At 60.2% G+C, this 9,814-nt stretch overlaps 1 protein-coding gene across 2 annotated transcripts in view; it reads right to left on the bottom strand.

Annotated features, from left to right (window-relative positions):
- Positions 1-2,507: 2,507 nt before the first annotated feature.
- COQ10A (coenzyme Q10A) overlaps positions 2,508-9,814 on the bottom strand; it is an 11,667-nt gene continuing 4,360 nt past the window's right edge. The window contains exons 1-5 of one of the 2 annotated variants that reach the window (XM_032785526.2): positions 8,091-8,343; positions 4,305-4,466; positions 3,777-3,969; positions 3,521-3,622; positions 2,508-2,957 (exon numbers count right to left, since the gene is read on the bottom strand). In XM_032785526.2, coding sequence (XP_032641417.1) covers positions 2,790-2,957; positions 3,521-3,622; positions 3,777-3,969; positions 4,305-4,466; positions 8,091-8,152 — 687 coding nt within the window. In that variant the 5' untranslated portion in view covers positions 8,153-8,343 and the 3' untranslated portion in view covers positions 2,508-2,789. Of the gene's footprint in view, positions 2,958-3,520; positions 3,623-3,776; positions 3,970-4,304; positions 4,467-8,090; positions 8,344-9,814 lie in introns of those variants that run through there. The other variant, XM_032785527.2, reaches the window with a different exon arrangement.

Below are 9,814 nucleotides of genomic sequence, written 5' to 3'. Positions count from 1 at the left end.
GGGAAGGCCCAGGGCCAGCACTGACCCAGCTTCCCAGAGGGCAGAGACACTGCTGCTTGGAGAATGGCAGGGAAAGGCCTGATGTTGGCGTGGCTGCAGGACAGACAGCGCAGGCAGGAGTTTGGGGTCACAGTTACCTGGTGTCTGGGACGTGCCCTGCTGTGCAGCGGATGCCTGGGGCCAGGGCATGCTGGCAGTGCAAAGCCAGAGGCAGCCAGCAAGTACCAGGCCCACAAGGCAGGCCCCACGTGCCCCCTACCCCGAGTCCAGCTGAGAAATACTCCAGCCCAGGTGGCCTGCAGGGAGCCTGCTTGCCAAATGCTTTTTATTGGCCTAAAAATCCCACTTCTACAGCGTCTTTCGGCCGGAGACAAAACTCCCCTGCGAGCACACGGAGGAGGTGGCTGCGTCCCAGCTCCGAGCTGGAGGGGGTGTCCCCCCCCACCGGCCGAGGGCAGCCTGATACGGTAGCAGGCAGAAAGCACCACCCCCAGCAGGGCCCAGCTGCACGTTTCCTTGGCCCTGGGGGAGTCCGGCTGGAAGCTCAGGGCAGGGCATCAGGCCCAAGGCCTCAAGCAGCAGAGGCGGTCACAGCCGGCCCAGTGCTCTGACATGGGCGGCAGGTGGCCCCCAGCACAGAAAGCAGCATTGCGGGTGCCAGTGCCCCAGGTTACCCCCCAGGTCTGGAGACAGGCACGTCCCCTCAGGGGCCATTCAAGCCATTACTGTGGTAACAAATCCCATGCCACAGGCATCGCCCAGCCTGGCCAGCTGCCAGCCTCACTAGGCATTCGGGCTGAACAAGAAGCAGGTCCCAACCGCCCCCTTCCAGCGCTGCCGTGACCCACACGCTGCCTGCTCAGCCTCCTGCCGCCCCCTCCCCCAGGACCGCAGGGGACGCTCTGAAAACGCTCTGCAGTGGCACACCCCGGGCAGTGTCTGTGCCCAGCCTCTCGGGCGAGGCCAATGTGCAGCAGCCGGGATCCTTCCCCCATCAGTGCAGTTACAGCCGTGCAGAGCCAGTGCTGCTGGGCCTGGGGCTGGCGGTTCTGCCCTTCTCCCCTGCCCGTGTGTGTTGTATGTAACGCCAGCTCCTCTGCACAGCAGGAGGGGCCGGGGCACAGAGCAGCGATGTGGGGCTTGGGGAGGGAGCCAGGCTCTGCTCCCCCCAGCAGGCAGCTCCCATGGGGACAAAGGTGGCCCCACTTTGAGCTAAGCTGCAGCTGTTTTTCAAGGTGACAGCAGGATCCACCCCCCCAGCGCTCTGCATGCTCCGGGGCCCCCCCGTGCTGGTGCAGGACAATGGGGCTCTGTTCACTTCGCTCCCACAGTGCTCGCCGAGCCAGCCACGGGGCACGCTCCCCAGACAGAGCTGCTGTGTGCCGGGGCAGGGAGCAGCGGCGTTCTCACCCCTCCCTGCCCTACTCACAGCACGGCTGCGGGGCAGCCAGAGGAGCAGTGCTGGCCAAGGATAGCTCCGCTGTGGGGCCGCACCCCTGGGAACTGGGTCCTTGCTCCCCCCACCTAAAGTCTGCCACTACCAGGCAGAGGGGAACTCCCCCAGCCACTTCTCCAGCTTCTGCTGACACCCCACGGGCTTCTGGGAGCTTTGGAGGGGAGTGGGGAGGTCCCCCCCGCCCCAGAAGCAAGAGGGGAGACTCCAGCATCTGGGACACTGCATCAGTGTGTGGACACAAAATCAGCCTCCCACCTTCCAGGGCCAGGTGCCCCATGGGCATCACCTCTGTGGGGGGCCTCTGCCCCCACCTCATGGAGCCTCCGGGCCACCTCCATCCTGGCCACTCAGATGGGCTTTATTTCCCCCTCACAGGGCTCTCCCAAGGGAGCCAAGAGCCAGCAGCCCTGCTGCCAGCGCTGTGGGGGCCTGGGTGAGGCCATGCCATCTCCCTGCCCAACGAGGGCCCAGGGAGCACTCCCTCCATCCAGGGCGAGCTCAGCGAGGTCACACCTGCAGGGTTTGGGGAGCAGCTGCCCTCCGAGTCCCATGCTGCCCTCCAGGCACTTGCCCCATGCCCTGCCCTGCCCGGACTGCTCATTCCCACCTTCTGCCAACCAGGCAGTGCCCCTGCCCCTTTCTGCAGGTCCCGGCTAATGTGACACTTGCTCTCGTGCTCGCTTCCAGACCAAACGCAACTCCCCTCTCACTCCCACGTACCTCAGAGCTGGCGCGCAGCCACTGTAACGTTGGCTCGGTGCCCTTCTCTGCGCTTAGCATCCCCGCGGATGGGGAGAGGGCTCTGATCCATTTCACACTCCCCCCGCAAAGGCACAGCTACCGACCGCAGACAGGTGAGCCGAGACCCTGATCGTCCAGTCCATGCACCCCCCGCCTGGGGGAAAGGCAGTCCGACCAGGGGGCTGGCACACGCAGCCCTGCCAGTTTCTGCCATGAGGGCAGCACAGGGGGAAAGACGAGAATTGCTGGCCATCAGGCAGGGGCAGGATCGCTCTTCCCTGCTTGGAGGGATTTTAACAAAACCCCCACCCCCAAAATAAAATAAGTTTAAAATAAAATTAGCTACAAAAATATGGAGCCCAACAGGCCAGTGGGGGTCTTCTGTGCGAGATGGCAGGCCTGGGAGATGCTCCAGGGCAGCCAGACCCAGCCGCTCTGGGTACGTCCCCATTCTTGGCACACCAGGCCAGCAGATAAATTAGAGAGACTGTCAGGAGAGGTGAAATCAAATAAATAGTTAAAAAGGCAGGGGCGGGGCATCCGAGCGCCTCCCACCACTGTGGCAGAGTCTGCACGTGCGGCCCCGACCCCCTCACGTTTGGTGAACTTCGTGAAACATGAGCTCCCGGGGGATGCGCGTCTCCGGGCCGAAGTTCTTGGCCGCCCGCCGCTCGAAAGCTGCCACCATCTGCTTGACCACCTCATCGAAGAAGACCGTGGCGAGCTGCGAGTGCAGCAGGGAGCGGAACTCGAAGGAGATCTGGAGAGGAGAGCGAGATGAGAGGCTGGGGGGGCGGAGCAGGGCAGGCCGGGCCAGAGCCCTCCCCTGGAACAAAGGGCCGAGGGGACGGGCTGCCCATGTTCTGCAGCGTCCAGCGGGGAACCTGCCAGCAGCGAATAGTCGCCTCCACACAAACCCCACGCCCCAGCTGGGGAAACTGAGGCCGAGAGGCTCACACAGCAAGTCACTGACAGAGCCAGGAGGAGAACCTAGGAGTCCTGACTCCCTGCCCCCACTGCTCTAACCGCCAGGCCTCGCCTCTCAGACAAATGTGCCCAGGTGGAACATTTGCTCCTGCTTCTTTTTCCCTCGAGAGGCGAACAGCAGTCGCTTGGTGGCTGAGGGCAGCATTTCGCCCCCTGCTTACCTCCTCGAGGCCGATGACCTGGGGACAGGTGCTTCTAACCCGCCCATTACACAGCATGGGCTGGCTGCCCGGCAGCCACCTCTCCGGTCCATCCCCAGCGGATTCACCGGGGGGAAGACTCCACATGGCGACTGGCCGGGAGGGGAATGGGGGAGGGCAGGCTGGGGGGGCTTACCGAGAAATCCACTGTGCAGGTGCGGGGGTAGCCTGGGATGCCGGGGCTGAAGCGCCAGCTGGTCTCCAGGTGGTTGAAGAGCCGCCCGTCAGTGCAGATTGCCTGAGAAGGGACAGCAGGAGTGTCAGTCGAGGGGCTTTGCTACCAGAGCGCTGGGAAGCCAGGCTCCCTGGGGGGCTGAGCGCCCTCACCCCGAACTGTTCCATCCCCACACATCCCCTACCCTGAGAATCCCAGCGCTCCCTAGCAGCCTCACCTTGACAAGGTGTGGGCGCACCAGGGTGATGATGGAGGTGTATCTCTCCAGCACGGGCGGGAAGCCCACTTCCAGCTGAGCCTTCACGTGGCCCGTGCGCTTGGAGACCACCACCGACTTCTTGCACCAGGGGACAAAGTGCTTGTAGTCATCCACGTTGGACACCACCTCGTACATTTCCTGCATGGAGTACCTGCCGGGGGAGACGCCTGCGCTGACTCGGTGCTGTCCGTCCTGCAGGCACGGAGCAGCTCAGGGCTGAGCTACGGAACCATCCACCTCCACCACCAGCCATGCCCCCCCCGTACGTGCCATGAGTTTCATGGGCCTCAATCCGGTTTGCAGAGCCCGCGTCATGTCACAGACAGGTCAAGGGTTGACCGAGGCCTGGAGACCAACCTCCCCTTGCGCCACCAGCGCTGGGGCAAGCAGGTGAAGGATGCAGCATGCTGGAGCGTGCCGGGAAAGCCCCATGCGCCCTCAATCTGGAACGCCCTCCGCTGGGGGAACACAGCCAGTGCCACTTACCCTATAATCCTCCTCTCCGAATACTCCTTCCTTTTGTTGGTGAAAGGCCCCGTGAGGCTGATGAACGTCCGGCTGTGCTGGGTGCAAGGGCCCCAGTCCAGGCTGTTTATTGCCCAAGGCACGCGGCTCAGCAGCATCCCACAGAGAGACAGGGCCCTGCAACTGGAAACGGGTCGGGGTTAGCAGAGACCGACGGAGCCCGCTTGGCCAGGCAGGGGAAGGTGCTACTCCCCTTCGAGAGGTCACCTGATGCCGAGACTAGCTAAGCCCAAAGCCACTAAAAGCAGAGTGGGGCTGCGGGAGACAAAGGCGGCGAAACACCCTCCTCAGCCAGGACGAGGGAATTCCCTCTCGCATGCCAATCCCGTTCCCCAGGGGAACATTGGCCCCGAAGTGCTGTATGGCCAAGCTGCGTGCTGCGATCTCGTCACCGCTCCCATGCGGCCACTGCTGGGTTGAGTGACGCAGCAACTCTACTGACCAGTCTGTGGCAGGGAGCGACGCTGACTCCCATACCACAGTGAAGGAGCCGCTGACACCTGCTCCCACCAAGGGGATGTTTAATGAGCTACTCCTGGGGGAATCCTACGCCACTGCGCGTGCGCAGAATTTATGTCCCCCGCAGGTTTCTTTGCTTCCCTGCAGAAAAATGACTTTCTGACGGGGAAGCAAAGGGAAGCCACAAGAGTGGTCATGTGACCCTCCTCATCAGGGGAAGGGCCGGCTGGTGGCTCCTACTCTGCGCTGAGCTCAGCTGCTAGTCCTGGCTGGGCTGTGGAGGACGGGACTTTCTCTGCCCCTGCACAGCATCCAGGGCCATGTCAGACCCATCCCCAGATTTCTCCCCCAGCTGGTAGGAAGCTCTGCAACCCCCACCCCCGCACTTCCTGTACCCCTCACTCCTGAGTTGCAGGGGGAGGGATCACTGTACAGGGAGCTGCTCCCCCATCCATCCAACTCCCGTGCATCCAGAGCCCCTCATACCTAGACCCTCCCACTGTGCCTCACCCCTCTCACACCCAGAACCCTCCCCCCCAACAATGAACTCCACTGGCCCTGCACCTGAATCCCTACTGTACGAACCCCACTCCCTCAGCATCTGGACCCCCCCACTGAGCCCCAACCATCTTCACTTGGACTCCTCTGCAGAGTTCCATTACCATTGCACCCAGAGACCCCCAGCAAGCCCCTGTGCATCCAGATCCTCCTGCACCTGAATCCCACCCTGAGCCACACGCACTCAGATTGCCCCATACAGAACCCTCTCAACCCATATCTGGATCCCTCCATACTTGGATCCCACCTTGCTGAGCCTGCCTGCCTGCCTGCATCTAGTGCACCTGGAACAGAGGGGCAGGGCCCTGAGTGTTTCTGGGGCAGACCCAGTCCTTGCACTGTTTGGATTGGGTGCAGCCTGACCGCTGAGTCCATGTCCTAGGGGCAGGGAGGAGCTGCAGAGTGATCTCCCACCTCTGTGCAGCCAGTCGCCTGTGCTCCCCAAGGCCGTGCTGGAGCCACCACATTTATTAGACAAATAAAATTGGCAGAATTTTGCACAATTTTAAAATATCGTGGGCACCATTTGTATGGCGCAGAATGTCCTACAGGCACAAATGACCCAGACCTGAGCTTTGACGTCTGATCTCCTGACAGACAGCACCGGGCGGGGGCCCTGGGATCAGCCCTGTCTCTGAGGGGAGAGCGTCCCTTGCTACCTGCAGCACAACGCCGCAACGGCCCTGGCTTGGAGGGGAGCTTGCTGCCACTAGCTCACTGGCCAGCAGTTCATGGCCCTAAACAAGCCCCCCATGGTAGGGCAGGGCTGCCTCGCCGGCGGGCAGGGCAGGGCGAGTGGCCGGCGGGCAGGGCAGGGTGGGTGACCAGTGGGCAGGGCAGGGTGGGGCAGGCCTCGCACTCAGTCACAGTGGCAGTTTACATCACCTCCTGCTTGTGCTCACTCAGATCTTCATGGAGGCAGCTGGGGAGGGCTCCCAGTGAGGGAGACCCTGACCCTCTCCTCCCTGCTGCAGATCACCTGGTGCTGAGTCAAGAGGCAGGCGGCCCCTCCCCTGTGCCCAGCTGCCTTACACAACAGCTGCCATGAGAGCCGCCCATCAGGAGGGCAGCTCAGAGCAGGAAGAGAAGAGGTTCATTCACAGGAACAGCAGTCAGCTGAGCCGGCCAAAAGCCAATAAGGAGTGGCAAGTCCTTGGAGCCGGGTGCCACCGGGCAGGGCCTGCTATAAGGCACAGGGACCACGCTTGCCCCATCTCCTTAGTCAGGGTGGCTGGTGAAATACAGGGCAGCCTGCTGAGTTCTGCCCCCGCTGCCCTCCTCTGAGTCACGGGCACCGATGCAGGGGCTGAGAGTATCTGGATTTCTTGAGAAGGGGGGTGGCAGGGGAAGCAACGTGCCACCACTCTCTGCAGGCCCTGTAATAACACCCTGCTGCACCGGTGACCCATCGGTGCATAACCAGACCCAGCGGCTATGCTGCCAAGCAGAGTTCAGGAGGAGGAGCGAGAGCCAGCGTTCCAAACCCTGGCAGGATGTCACAAGGCCCAGAGGCTTGGTTTGCCCTGCCCTGCCCTGCCCTGCCCTGCCCGGACGTTAGCAATCCCTGGCGCTTTCTGAAAGAGCAGCGACTGGCCAAGATTTCCTCTCGGATCTACAGCCCTGGCTGCTGCTTCCCACCCCCACCGTAGCCGCCTTTCGGCGGTCTACAGCCGCTCTGATATCTTTGGACGAAAGGCGCTCTGGAAAAGCTGGGTCACTGGCAGTGACTGTCAGCAGCTATCTATGCTGGGTTCTGTGGGTTCTTCTCCAGGGCCCTTGCAAGGCGGGTCAGTGTTCTCTCCAACTGATTGATGGGAAACTGACTGAAAACAGGACTTATCTGCCAAGGTCACCCAGCCTGTCAGAGGCAGAGCTCACTACCCAGGTCATGGTTCTAATGCCCTTGTATCCCATTCGGAGTTTGTCCTCTGGACCTCGCCCCCTGATGAAATTTCAGTTGGTGCTTTTGTTCCGTGATCCTCACAGCCTGGCACGCCAACTGCAGACAAGAGGAGAATCACAAACACAGAAGGGAAGCCAGCAACATGTGACCTCTCTCCTGCAAACAGTCCAGAGGCGGTTGACGGCCCTTGCCGCTGGAATGTTTGTGCTTCCGTTCGTTTCATTGGCAGACTGGGGCTCTGACCCACCCTTTGAGCTGCGCTGGTGGCGTGGTTGGCCTCCCACGACAGCCTGGACAGACGGTTGATCTTCCACAACCCCTGAGTCAGCGTCGACGATTCAGAGTGTGACGGTGAACACTCCCCCATCTTCGCCACTTGACCCTGGCATTGGCGGCAGCAGGCGGCACTTACGTGCAAGCCAGCAACAGACCATTCAGTGACTATACCCAGCTGGGGAGACTGAGGTACAGGGCGGCAATGCAACTCGCCCACAACCAGGAACAGAACCCAGAAGTTCCTGACTCCCAACTCGCAGTTCAGACTGGTTGGGTTTTATCCCATTGGTTAAATCCCAACAAAACAAACAAGAAGTCCTGAAGTTCCCAACCCCCCAGCAAGCTTCCAGTTTGGCTGGAAGGGTGGGAATTGGACATTATAATGACACTAGGAATGAGATTCAATCCTGCCTTCAGGAACTTCCTTCCAAGACCCCGGCAGCTTCCACCCAGCACAATCAGCAGGTCACGTTCCATCGTCACTGGAAACTTTCCACTCAGGCTGTTCACTTACATATATTTATAGATGCATCTGAAAACGGGTCACTCACCCTCTTCCCCAGAGACACCAGCAGAGGGGAAAGGTCTTTCTTTTCCAGTGTGCTGGGGCCATTCCAGACTCAGCCAGCCCGATGCCCAATCTCCTTCCAGCACCAGGAAAGCACAACAGACGTTGCTGGTGGTTCAGATTCGAGTATCACATCTGAGATCTCCATGAGCCTAGAGGTCGCCTGGGCCCCCTCAGCCCTGCCTGAGTGGATGGACAGACTCTCCAGGGGAAAGATTCCAAGTTCTATGCCTGATGCGGTGAATTCGTGCAGCAAAGAGCACAGCCTTCAGCTAGGAGTGCTTTGCCAGCCCTCCCATATTGCATCTCAAAACAAAACACACTCAACAATTGCCTGCAAGATGCCACCTCCTGTTATTTATTCTGAGCTAGGTGCTGTGCAGATGCAGAGGAGAGGACTGCTGCCCTGAGGAACACGGCATCTCTTATCCCCAACACGTCAGTGATGAGCAGCCACCCTGGCTCCGTTTCAAAGCTAGCCACAACGCCACTTAAACTCTCTCGGCTCCAAGCTCTGGGAGCGTCCCCTGTGCTAACGGAGGCATCTGAACTTGAAAAGTACCTCGGTTATGCCCAAGCTGTTGATTTTTTTGCTCGCACCTGCCAAGAAGCAGGACTGCTCTAAGGGCCTGATGCATTGCTGACAGACCAATGCATTGCAGCAACTTCCTGGCACAGCACCTCCCACCAGAGGTCATCGCTGGAGGAGGTGCAAGCCCTCAAAACTTCCAGGCCTTTTGAAAGGGAGGACATTCATTCTCAAAGCCTGGGCAAGAGGTGACATTTAATTCAGATCAAGTCAAGTCAACATCGTGTTTTCCAACTGAAGAGAGACTTTTACAAACCACCATCTCCGACAATCGCCCTTTAACTAGCACCTGATCCCAGGGCTGCACCCATGTGTTTGGAAACTCGCAAAGGCTGCTGAATCTGGATCCTATTTCCTCTTCCTGCAAAGCATGACACTCCCTGGAAAGCTCTTTACATGTTATCATAACATCTTCCATTGCTAAAGAAACTCGCACCAACCTCCCCTACCCTGAAGGGGAAACCTAAAGGCCTGGTGCTGTCCAGCAAACCCCAGGGGCTAGAGATGCACCCTTGCTTGCTTCAGTGATGCTAGATTCCATTTAGATGCAGCAAGTTTTCCTAAGTCAGTGGTAGCCCATGCGTGGTCCATGGATCCCCCATGGTTAGTCTTCAGCCAGCTAAGGCCGTTTCCTGGGGTGTTGCCGAGGGTCTGCAGCCAGCTAGCTGCTCACATCTGGTTCTTTGGTTCCAGAAGCTAAATTCCATTGAAAGAAGCAAAGTATCCGGGAAGAATTCCCCTCGCGTCACCGTTTCCTGCGGACAATCGCTGAAGTTGCCATAGGGACGTCGTGTGGCTGGGAGTGGAGATCTCCACAAGACCATCTCTCTGGCAATAGGTGTGTGGGCCGGATCCCCAGAATGTAAAACACCAACTTCCCTGACGCATCCAACCCAGCCCAAGCCCCCCATGCCGTGAGCGGTCCTGGCCGGGTCCCCACTGCCTCTTCCGGTGCACCCAATGCTGCATACAAGTGTCCCCCTCCCTTAGGCCCCTCTCTGGGTCGGCCCTGATCCCCATGGCCCCACCCCCAGAGACCTCCCCCTCTGGGACCCTTCCCCAGAGACCCCCTCTCTGCCCCCCTGGCCCTCCCCCCAGAGACCTCCCCCTCTGGACCC

The sequence above is a fragment of the Chelonoidis abingdonii genome, chromosome 26 (genome assembly GCF_003597395.2).
Source record: "Chelonoidis abingdonii isolate Lonesome George chromosome 26, CheloAbing_2.0, whole genome shotgun sequence".
Taxonomy (NCBI): Eukaryota; Metazoa; Chordata; order Testudines; family Testudinidae; genus Chelonoidis; species Chelonoidis abingdonii.
The sequence above is the reverse complement of the archived record's forward strand: the minus strand, read 5'-3'. Positions and strand labels throughout refer to the sequence as shown.